Raw genomic sequence first — 19,826 nt, forward strand, 5'->3', positions numbered from 1 at the left:
AAAAAAATTGTTGCCAAATATCTTCTTTCTTGCAGTGCAAGCACATTTTTTTCTACAGATTTTCTGTTTGTTAATTAAGAACGAGTTTTTTTTTTTTAATATGTTTTTTTATATAAGTATTGGAAGCACATCACATTATAGCAATGTTGTGTTTCACATTTTACTTTCTCATTTTTCTCTTTAAATTAAAGAATGTACATGCTCCATATCATCAACGAAAGGTTTCATAGAGGTTTACAAATTACAATGATACTTTGTAAATTTTATCCAATGCCTTAAAAAAAATTATTCGAACTTTAATTATTTCACATGATGCTTGAAAATTTCATTACGTGGGTTGGTTGAATTGAATATTTTTCATTAGAAGTTTGCATCAATTCATCATTTTTGGATGGAATAATAGTCCTTCACGGTACTCAAGGAACCCATTTCATAGCAGTTTTTTTTTTTTTTTTTTTTTTTTGTACAAAATTAAAACAATTGTTGATATACTTTCATTTTTCGGTGTCAGAAATTTAAGTTTTCGGTTAGTTGTATTATCTGGATAATTAAGACATGGTTCAATGACTTTAATGAAATAAAAATAGTTTCATGACTTTACTGATATAACACATAAAGTTCAGTGACTATAATGAAACAAAAATTAATTTTATGACTTTATTGATACATAATTAAATTTCAGTGACCATGGGTGAAACTAACCCCAAATGAGAATTGAGGTTAATTAAACCACATTAAAATTCACCGACAAGAATTGTGATATTGTGATGGACTGGTAAAATTCATGATCCTTAACTAGAGGTCTGGGTTTAACTAAAGGTCTGGGTTTAAGCCTTGCTTGGTACATAGTCGTTTTGTTAGGGAACACTTTACCCAATGTAAAACTTCCCAGTGCTATTCCTAATTTAATCGGGCCCTAATACGAATATCGAACACCGTGTGAAAAACCAATTAATGGGTAACTTTCGTACTTTCCCTTGGCCAAACTTGAATACCGGTAGTAACTCAAATATACATAACCTATAAAATGATATATATCTATAAAATGATATATATCTATAAAATGATATATATATATATATATATATATATATATATATATATATATATATATATATATATATATATATATATATATATATATATATATATATATATATATATATATATATTATATATATATATATAATATATACATATATTATACATATACTCTACATATAATATATGTCATACATGTAGATATACAAAACCTATGCATTTGTTAGCTATTTTGTAAACTAGATCACTCAAAGGTATTGAGATTTAATTTTCCTGAAGAAAAACCGCATCAAATTCATCATTGAACAATTGGGAGTGTATTGTTGAAAGTGCTCACATTGATCAATTGGAGTGTATTATGGAAAGTACTCACTTAGCTCCCACACCAACATTTCCCAACCAAAAAAGCAAGGGGATTTGGGACAAAGCCATGAAGAGTAAAAGGTAATTTCTCTTGGTTGAATGCTTCTCAAAGCTTCTCACTTCACTAATTAGGATCCTCTTCATGGTCTTTATCAAGAAAACCCCCATGCAAAAGCATTCAAAAATTGTAACTAAGTAAAATGCATAATCCCAAATGATCCTAGATAGCAAAATAATTGATGCTACCACAAAGATGTAGCCACCATAAGCAACAATATCAAGAAGTGGCACTTCTCCACTTCCTAAAGAGTGTAATGTGGCTTCAAGTATGAGGACTTGCAAGAGCCAAATAAGTAGTCCTGTTGTGAATTGCACACCTAAAGCTTCTGGACTAAACCTGTAATGAAATTACAAATAGTTTAGGTTCGATGCACTAACGTGTTGAAAATATTTATATAATCAAGTTATTTTCTTAAAGTAATTACATGTGAATTTCTACGATAAGTATTAATAATTGGTTAATCTGGTAAAAACAGTAGGAATAACAGCTTACTATCATAGATTCAACGTAACTATGTTGATAATGCATGTAAAAATAATTTATACTATCAGTATATAATTTTATCCACTGAACTATCAGTATATCGGGACAAGTTCGGAATGTTGGTTGAGTGTAGACTAGTATGTTCAGACAGTCACAAGCTTGGTAAAGTTAGAAACGAAACTTAGCTTCTCATTGACTATATTAGATCGATGATAAGCTTGAAATGCAACAAATGCAGATCATTTGTGTCAGATGCTCTATAAGTTATGCATGCATATTTTGAGGATCCGACATGGATGCGAAATTTATTTTTTGAAAATTCCGAACAACACAGGTAATTTCCCCCCTCTTTTCTTATGGTAAGGGGATTGAATGACCTACGAATAATATACAGAAATGGACTTTCTTTTTAAATAACTTACTTGGTGGTAATGCCCAAGAAGTAACCAGCAAGAACCAAATAAGTACCAAAAGCCATCATGGGGATGTACAAATCAGGGGCATTAATATCATACATTGGAGGTTTGAATGAAAATTCTCCACCAGCCAAATCAGCAGCTCTCATCCAATGTCCCTAAAAACATAATTATTTTGAATTGAATTAGCTGCACTATGTTAGAGAAAACTATAACTTTTTAAAAAAGTGCTAGAAACCTCAAAAAATGAAGTGCTAAAGAATCATACGACTCAAAATCTTAAGACAATGAAGAGAGTAATTCAACCGCTCTAATACTAGCAAAGACGGATTACGGATTTACACTTAACAGGTTCAACTTTTAAGATTCTTAGCGTTGATCAACTCATCGTACTTTGAAAATTAAGGGTTTGATATTAATTAATGTTGTAATAGGTTTATATATATATTTATACACTATTGAGTTTGGATGACACCGTGAAGAGTACAAATTTCTAGTCTTACCTTGTGAAGAAACGGAAATAAAATCACCTTCAGTTTATTCTTCACGTATTCTTCATTCACTTGGAAATAGTATTGTGGATTGAAAATGTATCTGCCAATCTGTGAACAGAAAATAAATTAAAAAATGGAAGTGCAACAATTTCCTCCAAATTGAACAACATCCACATTCTAAAATGAGTTTAAGTTTTGTATATTGGTGTAAACAGTTTTCTATACCATTAAATCTGAAAGATATCTACAGGTAAATCTCCTAAAAGTGTGATACATGAAATTTTGAAAATAAGATATCTTATCTCAAGCATATAACAAGATGACCTTACGATGTAAAAATGTTTACATTGACGGCATATTGTACTTAAACTCAAAATTTATTACTCCTATTTACTATTGGAAAAATTCTTAAGTACATATCTTCTTCTTCTTTTTTTTTTTTTTTTTTTTTTCTTTTTTTCGTTAAAAAAGGGTATTCTTACGTTGCTTTGAACATAGGCAGAACCTGAGCCTAAAATTTTCTCCCCATAAGCACCAAGCTCATTTTTGATAAGTTCAGATCCAGCACCATATAACAACACATTCCCCAGTGAATCAATTTGTTGAGTACATGAAGTGGTTGATGGGAACATCCTCTTGTGATATTCTGATGTTTCATATACTGTTGACCCCATTATACTACAAAAAGAAGAAAAATAACACAATCTTTTAGTCACTTCGAAATAAAAACAAGTCCATGTTTTTTCCATTTTCTTCCCTTTTTCTATTGTTTTATTCTTTTTTCTTTGTGTTATCGTTAGAAAAAATAGAAATTAACGATAAATAACTTCTGTTGCTAAACAACAAAAATTCATCACTAGTCTTACGTAATGATGAATTATCAAAAATCACATTAGCTACGGATTATTTAGTGACAGATTAGAAATATATTCCGTAGCCAATTCCTGTTTATAGTGGTTTTTGGTGAGTCTTCTCATCAAATGCAACTTAATTATGTGAAATTCGTAATTTTAACACGTATTATTAATATAAATGTGATTATTACTAAAATTTCAACAGATATTAAAATCTTAATCGATAATTCAAAAGTAGAATTTATTCAACGCTAAGAACCTATAAAAATTCGTCGATCGTAATTTTAACACGTATTATTAATATAAATGTGATTATTACTAAAATTTCAACAGATATTAAAATCTTAATCGATAATTCAAAAGTAGAATTTATTCAACGCTAAGAACCTATAAAAATTCGTCGAGAAAAGGATGAATTTAAGGGATGACCGGCAATATTGGATATAATACTAATATAAATGATTAAAACACAAAAATTTATCTGCTAATTAAGCTATAGCCATGTAATATGTGTGTCAATCTTATCAAAATTGTAAAAATTGTAAAGTAGCTAGTAATTCTATACCTTTAGTTGCTTCTCTTCTATGATTTTGGTGAAGCTTTACTCAAACGTACACCATGAGGGTATCTTGCTTGTGTTCTTTTTTTATATATTTTTCGAGGAGGAATTATTGTTATTACTTTAATTTTTTTTTGGTCCTTGTTAATTTTGCATGGTATGAGATGGCAAAATTTTAGATATTGGTACGAAACCCAATGTCACAATTTTCTTGAAACTGATGACTGAAATGGCAGTTGTATTTTTGATGGAGAAAATGACAAAAATGATCCTTCATGTTTGAGGATAGGTTTAAAATAGTCCTTTAAGTGAAAAAAATTGATCCTTTATGTTTATAAAAAAATAACACTTTTAGTCCCCGTCAAAATTCAACAATTTATGTTAGTAGATTTGACGAAGACAATATAGGAAAATAATTACCAAGAAAGTTTCATCAAATCCAATAATATGCAACAATCAAAACTGCACTAGACATTACAAAAATTTAAGAACAATTAGCAGAAACAAAAAATTGCACCAGCCTTTAGAAATAAATAAATAAATTAACAAAAACTATAGAAAATGTACCTCTAAAGGTAAATTCTTGCTATTTTCTTTTCATAGTTCTTGTCAAATCTAATAGACAGACCTTGATAAATTTTGAAAGAGATTAAAACATTAGCAATCATTTTTGTTATTTTGTTATGTTTCCTATTTTAATGAAATGATCCTATGGCCAAGAATTAATGCAATAGTAGCAATTACCAATATGAATACGTGACTCCTTTTGCAGTATAGTGTTGGGTCGGCATCTCTGCTATATATCTATGCCTGCAAGCTCTGGACCATACTACTCATTTTCCCAATACATTACATATAATTTGATCATATGCTAGTGTTTTTTTTTTTTTTTTTTTATTTAAAAAAAAAGGGAACGTATCGAGTTATATATTTGTTCTTTCTTAGCGAACAAAGTTATTACAACAAATACAACATACTCATTATGATCCAAAATGACGGGATGCGCTTGTGTACGTATTACTGCACCTATCCCTACCGCCTCACTCAAGCAGGATAAAGATCGCTTTCTAATGCACTGCCAGTGCCGCTTTAGAAAAAAGAAAAAAAAAACGGTTTGACAAATGCAAGCTAACAAAGTAATTGACTGGGCCAATTCTTGTACATATCAAATTTAAGTGAAGAGAACACATCTTCAATTCTTTATACATTTGAACTTTTTAAATTCGAAAACGACTAGCAACAATAAGTGTACCTCAATTCCGACTAAATTGGGATTAGCTACAAATTCCCCGATTAACTTCATCTCAGGCTAAATTCAAAAAAGTAAAAAATAAAAGACAGCTTGTGTTATCGATTTGAACTTGTCAAGAATTATGGTTATCTAAAGTAGAAGCATTACTCCCAAAAAAAAAAAAAAAAAAACGTAGAAGTATTGATCATAGTATGACTTCTTCCAAATTTTTTAAGAAATATCTAGCTAAATGGGCCTAAACAAGTTGGGCTTCTGAATTTGAAATCCAGGCCCAATTTAAGTGAATTGGGCTGCTGGGAATCCACTAGACGAATGGGCCTAACAACTTTGGTTTAATCCATATATTGCTAGTACTCGCCTTTTTTTCCGTATTATATCATACCTACATAATATAATATAGTCAGACCTCTTTGTAACGGCACCGGCATATAACAACACCTCTCTATAACAGCTAATTTATTTCATAACCGATTTTTTATATTATATTTTACTTCTCTATAATAGCATTTACCCAATAACAAAGAACAACCAATTTTATAACAGTACGCTCTTTGTGAAATTACCCCCCATCTAACAACTATCTTCTTTTTTTGATAATATAATAATTAACCATTTTTATAAAAATAGAATATCTATGATTACCAATAATAAGTGTGGAGATTTTGACCAAGTATTTGATTATTTAATACACTATTTATGACAAAAAAATATCATATGAATATGTATATTTTCATCATTAAACGATTTTCCTTCGTTAAACAAAGTGTGATTAAGTTTAGAATTTGACAATTAAAAATGAAAATTAAAGTTTTGGCATCTTTTTTGCCTATAACAACGAAGTATTATTAAATGTCAATGCTGTTATAGGTGTATAATAGTCATTCTATTTAACAGCTGAAAATTTTGGACCCAACGATATAATGCTATTATAGAGAGGTTTGATTGTATATAAATATCTTGCTCTTCGATTTATGTTATTACATGTGTTTTTTGTGCTTCAGTTATTGCATTATTTCATTGTTGTTCCATTCTTTTTCCGTATGATATGTATTGCTTCCCTTATTAGTTGTCATGTCTCCTTTCATTTCCGTAATTCCTTTTCAAATTGCTTTGAATTGCATTACTTGTGCCCAGGGTCTATCGAAAACAACCTCTATATCTCCATGAGGTATAGGTAAGGTCTGCGTAGACTCTACTCCCAGACCCCACCTATGAAATTATACTAGTATATTGTTGTTGTTGTTGTTGTTAATTAAAACTTAACAGTAAACGCACCTATGATGAAGACTCGATTATGAGAATCAATCTCAACCGAATCTATGGAAGAAAGACCATCTATCCTCTTAATATTTAAAATAAATATTAGATATGGGATAATCAGTTAAGCACGACCCCAAGACAAGAAAAAGTCATACCTGTAATCATTCGAAAATATGCACGATAATTTTTATTCATACAATGTGTACTCTTAAATTAATTTTAGCAATAGTCAGCTGTCCTTGTTCTCCACTTCGAATTGTCCACCTTCCAAACCTTCCTATCTTTTTTCTACTCCATGGAGATTGCATCACAATTAACAAGTTTGTAATATAGACTATATAGTGACATTAATTAGTAGTCAAAATGTCCCAGAGAACTCTTTTTTGTTGTTGCTCGTTACTGAAAGCAACCACACTCGACCCTTTAATTAACTTATCTGAAGATTTATCTGGTAAAAGTTTGTGGGTTGATTATCAAATTCGTTAATTTTTAAATTATTCCTTTGTCCCCCTTAAATAAGTTGTTAAAATGGAGCTTTCTTAAAGAGTTCTGTACTAATGAAATCAAAAGAAAAAAAGACAAAACAAGAATTAAAAGAACAAGCCTATAGTCTGAGTACTTTCAAAAAGATATCATTTTTATGCCTGCGGAAGTTTATGATGACATCACCTGGCCAACAAGAGAAAATATAATGGCAAATTTGAAACAAAAATAAATTGAAACATTAGAATATTGTCAGTATTGAAATACTACAGGAAAGATCGGTTTTATGGTATACTGCGAATATTCTTTTAGCTATATATATGCATGGCTCTTTCTACAAGAAAAATCATAAAAATAATACCGGAGAGCGATAAATAAAATAGGCCAAATCCATCGACAGATACCTGTGGTCGTCCACTTCTTTCACTTGAGCACCTAAACTGACCCTTATTCCATTTAAACACTTCAAAAATGTGGCCATTCCTATTCCACTTAGACACTTTTTGCACCGTTATCTGAGCAAAACCAACACCAAAGGTGGCGCCACCTCATTGCACATCCAATCAAAAAAAAGCCCCAATTTTTAATGTTCAAAACTCCACGAATTTACAAATTAGTGAATTTACAATTAAAATGAGTTGGCACAATTTAATTGAGTTGACACAATTTAAATGAGTCACAATTTAATTGGCACTTAATCCACGTAGGAGACGACTAGTGTCGGTTTTGCTCCGATAACGGTGCAAAAAGTAGTCTAATGGAAGAATGAACGCGCTCACCCGAAGTTGTCTAAATGGAACAAGGGCCACTTTAGGTGCTCAAGTGAAAGAAGTGGACGACCATAGGTGTTTGTCGATGGGTTCGGCCAATAAATTATAGAAAATCTTTTGTATATATGTCCATTTTCTTCTATTCAAATTGTAACTGACAGTTAGAATTCATTTCTTCGATGTACTTAGCTACCATTTGGTCATAGATTTTGTGAAACCTGAAAAAAAAAAAAAAAAAGAGTTTTGGAAGTTGTGTTGCAAAATAGCTTTTGGAGCTTAAGTTATGTTTGGACATGTATTTTACTTGGAAAAACTTTAAAGTTTTGTGTCTGGACCAACTTTTGAAACTTGAAAATAAATCTTCAAAAAACAAACATATATATATATATATATATATATATATATATATATATATATATATATATATATATATATATATATATATATATATATATAAAAATTGATCAAATTTTGTGGACAAACAATGTTTTCAAATTTCTTTTGAAAAAAAGCTTCCAAAAATGGCCAAACGGGAGCTTAGTAGAGGATAGTATTAGCTTTCCTAAGGCGACATTGTACTGTTGTTCCGAATTACTCAAATAAAATTTGGAGATTTTTACACTAACAACAATCCAATAAAATCATAAGATCCTAATATTTATATTTTACAAATTTGAGTTAGTATAAAGTGTATAATTAACATATAATCACTGTGTAATCTGTGTAAAATCAGTATATGTATTAATCATACATTTATTATATATTGAGTGTATATTAAATATCGGCCGCAAACTATTACATGACTTTTTCAAAAAAGCTTCTCCAAAAACTTTTTTTTTTTCTTCTCAAAAAGTTTTTCAAAAGGTCGAGACATGAGAAATAATTGAAAGCTCAGACTTTTTATTTCACTGCTCCAACTGAACTTATGTAACGCAATGAATTCACTTATCCACTTCAAAAACACAACCTTTCTAAAAGAACAAAAGGGAAGGTTGAGATTGAAAATCCTAATAAATGAGACCAATTAAATAAACTAGAGAAATTAAAAGCAAAAAGGTTGAAATAGTGGGTTTTTGTTGAAAGTTCAAATAGCTTAGTATACTTGTTAATTTGGGCATATCTAATTGCTTCTTGTTGTATCTTAAATAGGTGAAAATGATTTTTTTTCTTTTATTTCTTTCTACAGAAAAATATTGGATTAGAAAAAGGAAAAAAAAAAAAAAAAAAGGTAACTCAATGTATGAAGCATCCTGAATTCACGCAGAATCCGAGAAAAAACCGCATCCCAAATAAGTCTATTAATGATATATATATACACGAACTGTAAAGTGGTCAAAGAGTTAGGGTGCCTTATTTGGAAGTGATATTTCAATTTGATGGCTTAAGTCATGTCTTTACTATGATTTCAACAGGAATTTGCGATGCTTCTCTTCTCCGGTCTAACAAATCCAGGAATGTAACCAATGGTTTGTGGGTTCATTTTAGGAAAAATACATGCAAGAACTTTAGCTCGGAAATACAAGAGTACTATTGTGTGTACTTTTTTGAAAAGATCGGACTTGAGATTATTGGAAAAAAATTTTATGTCTGGAAGAATGAATTTTTCCTTTTAACTTGTGAAGGCAGATCTGGGTTAGTTGGTCTAGAAAGTCATGGAAGAGGCAGGCTAATATATTTGTGCTATTGATTAACTATAGAATCTTATGAATCAAGCACAACACACTCTCTATATCTCCTCCGTCAGTTTTCCTTGGGAGTACGAGATTCTTACATTCAGATGCGGATTTAGGATTTGAATATTATGGATTCTAAATCTAGGATAATGATTTTAGAAGTTAGTATACCGAATTTAATTTTTGTAGACACTTAATAAATATTTTAATAAAAATATAAGTTCGAACTAAAGCTACTGAGTTCGACCGCCGGCTTCTAGTTCTGTCCCTCTTTACACTATCAGATTACTTAAAAGCAGATCACATGTAACTATTGCATAATTCAATTACCTGCAAATGATTTATTACAGCTGCTAAAACTATGCTATCTGTATAAAAATTTCTTTATACTATCAGCACGAACAGAGCTGGTATTGGAGAGGGGTTCATCCGAACTCGCTTCGTCAAAAAATTATACTATATATTGAAAGTTAAAATTATTTTTTATGTATTTATAATAGATATTGAATCTCCTTGTACTTTGTGTTTTGAATCTCCTTAGTGAATTTTTTTGCTTCGCCACTGACTATCCGGGTATATAAGTTAATTCAATTCTTAAACATGTGTTTGACCGAGTTGCTTGTTTATTACTCAACATTACAGTATTATTCAGGGAAAACGACATATATATACATGTTAAGGAGAAATATTTACGAAACATGACGATAGTTTTCCTTATTTACAAAACATAACGATTCATTACGAAACATGACGGATTTTCATATATTTTTCGTTTTTTTATTTTTTTCCAGAAAATATATTGTTTTTAAAAAAAAAAAAATATATATATATATATTTTTTAATTTTTTTGCTCAAAGGCTTAAAAAATTACCTCAAATTTTTGTGTATGAAAGCTATATGAAAAATGTATGAAATGTGTATGTATGGGCGAAATTTTTAATATAATTTTCAAACACAAAATTGTGAGCGAAAAATTTAAGCCTTGAATATTGTATGAAAGTTGTTACAATGTTGATTTTCCAGAAACATAATATGAATATTATATACGAAAAATGTGAATGAAATTCTAAGTCTTGAGCGAGATATACACATTTTATACCATTCTCATGCATAAAATTTTGAGGGTAATGTTTAAGCCTTGATCGAAATATACACACTTCATACATTCTTCATACATAAAATTTGAGTTTAACTTTTTAAGCCTTGAGTAAGATATACACATTTCATACACAAAAAATTGAGCGATTATTTTAAGTCTTGAATGTTGTATCAAAGTTGTATACAATGTTGTTGTAGTTGTATTAATTTCACGTAAAATCTAACATGATCTTTATACACAAAAATGTGAGCGAAATTTTAAGACTTGAGCGAGATACAAATTTCATACTGTTTTCATACACACAATTTTGAGCGGATTTTTAAAGCCTTGAATGAGATATACACATTTCATACATTTTTCATATCATTTTCATATACTAAATTTTGAGCGAACTTTTTAAGCCTTGAGCGAGATATACACATTTCATACAACTTTCATACATAAAATTTTGAGCCAAAAAAATATAAAAAAATAAAAAATAAAAAAATATTTAAAAAAACATTTTTTTAAATAAAAAATATTTTTTTTGAATAAAAAAAAAATATATATATATATATTTTTTTTTTTAAAAGCATGTTTTATATAGGGTTTGTAATGTTATGTTTTGAATATAAAACTATCGTCACGTTTCGTAAATATTTCTCCTTAAGATGTATATATACGTAGTTGTCAAGTTACTTACTAACATAACATGCTTCTCATGAAGATTTCTTTGCTTAATTACTAATCAATTTTTTTCTAATTTCCGGCAAATAGGGAAGAAAATCCTAGAGCTCCTCATTTTATATAATGTTTAGCGCCAGTACTTGTCATAGTACTCTATTCGTCCTAATTTATGTAATATTTTTTTAGACAATTAAAAAAAAGTTTTTTTTTTTAATGTTTAGTAATAATTCAACTTTAAACTTCTCATTTTATCTTTAATGAGATAATTTATAATCAAACAAATATCTATAGCTTATTTTGGATCACAAATATTAAAAGTTTTATTTTCATTGGTAAATTCAATACGCCGTCAAAAACCTTCATAGAAGAAGGGAGTATTGAATAAGCTAAACTTATCCAAACAAAACTAGAAGAAGTTTCCTCGAAAATCCATAGTTTGTCAACTTGTCATATAAATAAATTAAATTGCAAGAAGTTTGTGAAAGTAATCAAAATAAACAGATACTGCACTTTCACGGCAGAGGAGTACTACACAATCTTAGACGCACATGTGAATCCCTTGGAGAGATATAAATTCATAGACAGAAATTGTACTGTTTTTTTAAAGAATTTTTTTAGAAAACATGTAATTTATTAAGATTTTATTGAATGTTTTGGTTTAAAAGAATATATATAATTAGTAGCGACACTTAAGAATTTCGCTAAAGGTTTTATTATGTATAAAGTAATTCTTAACCCATATACTCGATATAATATTTTATATACGGTATAATATTTTATGGATGGTATTTAATTGTCCACCCATTAGTCTATGTGGCTCCATCACTGCATATAATCAATCTATGTTATACGTAGTTACGTATTAATTGAAATGTGTTAATATAAATACTCAGACAATTTGCCTCCTTGGGGTATGGTTCTGCTAGAGTAGGCAGCTTGTGATATGAACAAAAATGCTACTCAGTATTTAAATGAAAAATGTACATCCGTTGTACACGAAATTGATAATTATTTTTGTTTCATCATAAACTGATTATTAAATCTGTTTTTGATCTTTGTAATTTATCTCATGATTCAATCAAAATTCCTCGAGTTCTTCTAATTAATTAGAAAAATGATTATTATATTACTTATCAAAATTTCAAATCGAGCATTAGATTGTCTGACAGCTTTTTCGTTTATCAAAAGAAACACATAAATATCAATAACGGTTGTGGTTGGATAGATATCTGTAGATCCTTAATTAGAGGTTTCGGGTTCGAGTCCTGGGTATAAAAAAAATTCTGTGAAGAGCAATTCCCGCTTAAATGGTCCTTATGCGGCGAATTCGCATCAGTCGAGGCCCAATTATGAATACTGAACACTGGACGGAGGAAACCGAAAAAAAAAAAAAAAAACTCATACATATTTCTCTGATATGCAATATGTTGAACTTTCTCTTTAATAGAGTTACAACTTACAAGATATTGCGTTGGAACAACCTAAAGGCCAAACTTGAACAATATATTTAATATCTGCAGGAAACAACATCTCAGAAATCTTGGGCAAGATCTCAATATTCTTATACTATACATTTAGAGACTTCATTTCAAAGCAAACAATTTAAAACAATTAGTTTTAGGTCTTGATTGACTTTTTTGGCTCTTCATTGTCTTTGCTGTGGGATCCTAAAGCCTCTAGAGTCAATGTATTTCTTGTTCTTTATTGCGATTTTTTTCTTTTTTCTGAAAGGGTTAATTGGAGTGAGTAAAGGTTCAATTAAATTTCATTAGTTGAAAAATTATGTTGTGCAAATAAAATATGTTTAGAAAATATATGTGTGCATATACATATAATTATTGAATCACATCAAGTAGGGTCAGGCACGATGAATTCGACCCATAATACGATTAATCCAGCATGGAGCACATGAATTCCTAGCTAGTAATTTACTGCATAAATTGATAAGTCGAGCATTCCCAACCCACTAAGCAAAACCAGGATCACGACTAGCAAATGCTATTGTCTAACATCTGACTACATATGAACCATTGAAGAATTTAGTTGCACACTTGAAAGATAGCTCATAAAACTGTGGGGATGGTTGGATAATTAGTTTAGATAGGTTGTGAGTATTAGGCGTGGATTAGGCTAACCCAGGCTCAGACCTTGTATTTATATTAAAAATTTATTAAATATATATAAATATTTACTTGCGAACTCAATACTAAATGAGCTATTAATTCAGTTGCAAGTTTAAAAGTCATAAATTTTAAATTTTGATTCTGTCTCTAATTACATAAGGGAATAGGTTTTTGTCTAGTAATAAATATAGTCCAAAAGTTATGTTACGTGGTTAGAATTTTTGATTCCGTCACGAATAATAGGGAAAAACTTAGGGTTGTGAGACCTATGAAATATTAATGCACACATGCAGACACACGTGTATAAAAGCAACAATTCAACGACATGCATTCAAACACTATATGGAATTGATGGATCCTATTCAAACGCCAAACACACACACACACATATTATATTTTTTATACTTATATATAAGGGAGAACCCATAGATTTTGTCGTCCTCACAGTTGAGAACTTTGATACTTTGTTCAATCAAGATACTACACGTGGGCCTCTACCATTAGCTCCCACTGCCTTTTTCCTTGTCCATTAAATTTTTCACACTTCTCTTTTTCTTAAAGCCTAGAGGAAAAAATATCTTTAAGCCCATTCATCACGGGCCTCTGCCATTTGTATATTGACATTGTGGTAATCTTTTCTTGTCCTTATTCTTTACTCCCTTCTGTTTACTTATATTTCATGTATTTTTAATTTTTCTACTTAATTTAAAATAAATATGTTATTTATATAACCAAGAAGATAATATTTTTTTCTAAAAAATTATTCTTATTTAGATAAGTGAAATTTTAATATAACCAAGAAATCATATTAAATTTGTACTATTAATTAAGGATAATGCAGTGAAAACACTTCTTACATATTTAAGGTTAGTAATATTTTACGGGGCATGTCCGAACTAAAAACACCTTTTGATATGTACCGGATGGAGTATTAGATTACCCTTTGCATTATTTGTCATTATATATGATAAAATTTTAGCAACTTTGGAGTCACATTTTCGTTTCCACCTAAAGCTTTTATTAGATCTTACTAATTACTCTTCCTTCATACCCTTCCGTCCACTTTTACCTGTCATATCATTGTCTTCTCGAGAGTCAAACTGAATAAACTTTGACTAATATTTTAAGATTTTTTTCATCATATTAATATGAGAAGAATTGCAACTTATATTTTTTATAGTTTCCGAACGTCTATAAATACCAAATTAATCTTATTTAATTTAGCTCCGAAGATTAGTCAAATTGACTCTCGAGAAGCGAAACTTGACAAATAAATGTGAACGGAGGGAGTATCAATTTATGCGACATTTTTTTTCAAGAGTCAATTTGATTAAATTTTGAAGTTAAATTAAATTAGAGAAACTTAAATATTTTAAATTAAAATATAAATATTTAAAAATTATACAAAAGATACTATAAATTACAATTTTATTTTTAAGAATAAACCATATATGAGGAACTAAATTGTTCTTGAGGTTTATTTAATAAATTTAGTTATATTCCTTTTTTTCGTCTAAAACTAAAATCATTCAAGTCACGCATTCATACGTGGGAGAGCAAAGCTTAAACCGGCACATTTAACTAACATACACTCATACAACATAGATTATCATGGGCGAAATTAATTCCTAATATTATATTTAAGAAATCTATCCAGGTCTATAAAATAAAGAAGTTACAAATCCATTAAAAGAACCAATATTTTTATTTTAAGTTTTTCGCTGAGTTGTAATTATTTAAATCATCTTACTTTGCAGAATGCCGAGTCTCTTATTTTCCTTTGGTATTTAATAATTCTCTTGCCAACCGTCCTTCCTATAAATAATTTAATGTTTAAAAATCATCGAATTAGGTGAATAAACTTTAATAATTATGAAGACTTATTAACAATGCATGTTTAAGATGCCTCTGGATTATATTACTTATGTGATAAGAAATTATGAAGCAAATAATATTTCTTTAATTAAAATAATATTCTTTTTATATATACCAGTTTGGTAAGACGGGCCTCATATAACTAGTATATATATATATATATATATCATGCCGACATGCTTATTTTATACTTAGACAAAAGATAATATTAACATTCGTTTCATTTCACAGCTCATATCGTTATTATTGTCCATGTATGCACCCTACTATGTTTGACAAAAGATAATTACATTTAATTTTTTTCACATCATATCTTAATTATATCGTTATTATTGTCCTGTGTATGCCCCTTATTTTTGACAAAAGATAATTACATTTAATTTGTTTCATATCACATCTTATATCATTATTATTGTCCCATGCGCCCAATCTTTGACCAAATAAACTTAATTATCTCTAGCTCATTGACTAATTGTTTGATAATACCCCTCTTATTTTTATATTCACATAAGCCAAAACAATAATTGTTAATTGTACTTTCCTTATCAAATTTAGATCTATCTATTAATATAAAAATGAAGACACATTTATAGCAATTAGATATTAGAGAAGGTTATTGCTTGCAAAATTAATATTAACAATTTTGAGTTTTCTTATTCTGCACAAGTTGTTACCCATGAGGCCATGAATAAACCTCTTTATATATATTTACTTAATTACACAACCGATCTGAACATTTATATTCTCCGACTCCCCTTCACCATGTTCCATGTACACGTGTGACACGAATATGGATTAGTGGGCTTGGTGGAAGCAACTAGATGTTTATGTTCAAAAAGAATATTACAAGAAGAAATTTTAAACCTCCATGTAAAATAACATGTTCACATTCAAATTAAGTTCTTTAAGCACTCACTCACCTCAACCATATTGGGCTGTTGAATAAATCATAAGGTAGGACAAAACTGAGAATGGCCTAATATCTAGAAACGTCATTTTTTGGTGACAACTGACTAATAAATATAACTAAAAGGAAAAATATGATAGTCGTAAGAATAATAATCTTATCGTGAAATTAATGACACACCACGTGGATAATTAGATACTAAAATCAACCCAGCCTAACTACTTAGCTATGGGTAAATGATTGTACCCACTTCATTTGACAAACATAACATCAAAATCTATAACATTCACATGATGATATATTAACCCAAAAGGGAATGATTAGGAAGAGTAAATGATCCACCCATAAATTCTACTTTTTTTTTTTTTTTATAACTAGGGTATTCAGTACTTATTTGGCTTGATTAATCCAGAGTCGCCTAGTGTAGGACGGAGTTAGGGAGCGCATGAGATTCATCTAGAACGGGTGAATCTCCTTTATAAAAATAATTATTTATTTATATATAGTAGATTTATTTATTTCCTCTAACTTTGAATTCCCTAATGAAAATTTTGATTGCACCCTCTGGTGTTGTATATAATCTATTTTAAGAGAGATGCACTCCCTATTAGGTATTTCTTCCTTCAAAAGAGTCAAACTCTAGATCTTAAATTAAAAATGAAGAGATAGTGTTCATTCAGCCTCACGGCCTAATAGTCACATAAACTCCACTCTCACTTTCTAGCCTCTCCCCATATAACATTTTAAAAAAGAGGATTATTATATTTTACTAGAGAATAGTCATATTCATGAATAGAAACTTTGACTGCCATCATTTATTATTCAGTTTGTCTAATCATATAATTCAGCAATGCCATTGTTGTTTGCCCATTATTTTCAAGATTTTGACATGTTGTAGTACTGATAAATAAACCAAAAAAAGAATTTTACACGCACCACAGGAATTAGATAATGATGAAAATTTTCATGGTTTTCTAACCAAGAAGAGCAAAAGATTGGTAATGATTTTTATTGTTGTTCTTATTTTATGAAAAAATGTATAAAATGCAGTCTTGGTCAGCTGGCATCCTTGCATGACCTTTTGCTATTGTACTATATATCCATAGAATAAAAAAACCCCACACCTTTCTATTAATTCTTCTCTTTTAACCTTTTGCCCTTTTGCCCTTCTCTTTAATTTCCTACTTCATTGGACCACTATTCCTTACAAAGCCAGAGATGCATGTGGGTGTTGGGATTGGATGGTTTAGGAAGGGTATGTAGGGGTAAGTAATGAGTATGGTCGGATTCAAAATTTAAATTCGACGAATTCAACCTTCAAATTCTAAAAACCCTTACTTATTTGGATGGAGTTGATGAGCGATCAAGAAGGTTCATGATCTGGGTTGGTGACCTCCATTGCACTTGAAAAGTGTCCGCTTAACGTCGGCTCAAGTGATCACGCCTATATAATAATATGTGTCGACATGGGCCTATGTTAGCGCGACTCCTACTATTTAAAATTTTAATTAAATTTAAAAAGTTTAGTAGCGAATTGTATTCATCACACTTTAAGAATAATAAATTCAAAATTTGAACATTTCGTGTCAAATTACTCGATTCAATTAAACCGTAATATAAGCTCTTTATCCACCTTTATGAATGAGCCAACTCTGTTTTGTGTCCAAAGAAGAACTTAAACCAAGATCCCTTTAGAAGCGTATTAAATGCTTCCAGTCCTTCACTTAGCCTTTTTCTATGTTTTTATTTAATATTGTTCGAACTCTTTAAAAATTATTGTATTTATATACGCACTTATTGATATTTTTAAAAAGTCTGAATAATATAATTTTCCTTCCATGTAGGTGTTACTATGCCTAATTTAAAAGGTGCTTGAAAGAAAAGTCCCCATCTCTTATTTTTTCAAAAGAAGATGGAGGAAGAGAGACAAAGAAAGGTCCCAACTAACATTTAATGAGGTCCCCATTTTCTAACAAGACCATAACTAATGTTCTAACATCAGTCCTGAGGTCACACACCCCACCACCCCTATAATTGCATCTCACCCCAACTCCCCAACCCTCCAAAACACCCCGTTATTATTACTCCCATTATTATTAAAATTTAACTTCAACTTATATACATAGTATATAATATTCAAGAATTTACACTATATGTAAGGTTGCTTTATTCTTTACTAGCTAGTTTGACTTTTTATGAGTAGTTACTTTATAATCATTTTCCAAAATTTGAAAACATATTTGAATTATAAGGCCGTTCAAAAAAAAAAAAATTGTAGGTAAATCTCAATAAAAAGTGAGATTTATAATCTTGAAAATAGAACAAACTATCCGTTATTAGGGGTGTATATGGACTGGGTTGGTTGGGATTTTTCAAATACCAAATCAAACCTATTGTGTCGGGTTTTAAAATGTATAAACCAAACCAAACCAACATAAGTCGGGTTTTTCAACCTCGGTATTCGCGATTTTTTTTTTCTTCCGATTTTATCGATCGGGTTTTCAGGGGTTTTTCCCGAAAAGTCTTCATATAAAACATATAACTTTTACTTTAAATATTTCTTTAATCATAGTAAGATACAACTATATAATTAAGGTGTTTCTTAAGAAAATAAGACAAAATGTGAGATGGGTGATGAAATACTAATAAAATACTCAACAAAAAAGATAATGAAATCGCATAAAATGGATATTGTTAATAAACCATAATGAAAATGATCATAATCTAAAAATCCTAAGTCATGCTAAAATAAGCACGGCTAATAAGTATTAATTACATGACAAAAATAAAATAAAGCTAAGTATTTTCACTGTTTAAACCAATGCAAAATATTAATAGAATTGAATTTCTTTTGTTAGCATTAGTATTGATTTAGTTTTGGTTTGAACTTTATTTGAGTTGCTAACATTATATGGGCCATAAAACTTTATTCTAAGTCCAAGCTCGAAATAATATGTTAAAAGAAAAAAGCTGTAAAACGAATTTAAGAAATATTAATAATCGCATTACAAATTGTATATATGTATTGTCGGGTTGGTTTGGTTCGGTTTGACTTTTTTTAATTAAAATCAAACCAAACCAATTATGGTCGGGTACATGTTAAAATTCTTCAAACTGTTGTATTAGTTAACCTCTTACATTTTAAGCAAGCTGAGCACCACTGTAGTCAATGAAGTGGAAGAAAACTACGAGGTCTCAAGTTCAATTCTCAATGGAAATAAAAAACACCAGGTGATTTCTTATCGATCACCTGTCAAAGCCTTGATCAGCAGAGTTAACGGGTACTTACGCCGGTGAGAGGTAGCAAGTACGTCATTGAATTAGCCAAGATGCATCCAAGCTTGCTCGGACACAAAGATTTATTTAGTACCAGTACTCGTAGGTAGCAAATACCCGGCAAAATTAATTGAGATGCATACAAACCGGCTCAGACACCATCATAAAGTG

At 29.8% G+C, this 19,826-nt stretch overlaps 1 protein-coding gene across 2 annotated transcripts; it reads right to left on the bottom strand.

Annotated features, from left to right (window-relative positions):
* Positions 1-1,331: 1,331 nt before the first annotated feature.
* LOC132040366 (uncharacterized) lies at positions 1,332-4,435 on the bottom strand. Of its 2 annotated transcripts, none has more exons than XM_059430996.1 (5): positions 4,278-4,435; positions 3,341-3,536; positions 2,895-2,966; positions 2,371-2,522; positions 1,332-1,801 (listed from the first exon to the last, which is right to left on the bottom strand). In XM_059430996.1, exons 2-5 carry the CDS (start codon positions 3,530-3,532, stop codon positions 1,411-1,413), a joined length of 807 nt encoding a protein of 268 aa, XP_059286979.1. In that variant the 5' UTR covers positions 3,533-3,536; positions 4,278-4,435; the 3' UTR covers positions 1,332-1,410. The 2 variants fall into 2 exon arrangements, with proteins under 2 accessions (XP_059286979.1, XP_059286978.1); XM_059430995.1 differs by having other exon boundaries at positions 2,868-2,966; positions 4,278-4,429.
* Between the last annotated feature and the right edge of the window lie 15,391 nt (positions 4,436-19,826).

The sequence above is a fragment of the Lycium ferocissimum genome, chromosome 12 (genome assembly GCF_029784015.1).
Source record: "Lycium ferocissimum isolate CSIRO_LF1 chromosome 12, AGI_CSIRO_Lferr_CH_V1, whole genome shotgun sequence".
NCBI lineage: Eukaryota > Viridiplantae > Streptophyta > Magnoliopsida > Solanales > Solanaceae > Lycium > Lycium ferocissimum.

Coding starts and splice junctions, on each gene's coding strand:
- LOC132040366 (XM_059430995.1), bottom strand. CDS start 3,532: ATGGGGTCAACAGTATATGAAACATCAGAATATCACAAGAGGATGTTC. Junction 2,523..2,867: donor TATTTCCGTTTCTTCACAAG/GTAAGACTAGAA, acceptor TTATGTTTTTAG/GGACATTGGATGAGAGCTGC. Junction 1,802..2,370: donor TTCTTGGGCATTACCACCAA/GTAAGTTATTTA, acceptor ATTTCATTACAG/GTTTAGTCCAGAAGCTTTAG.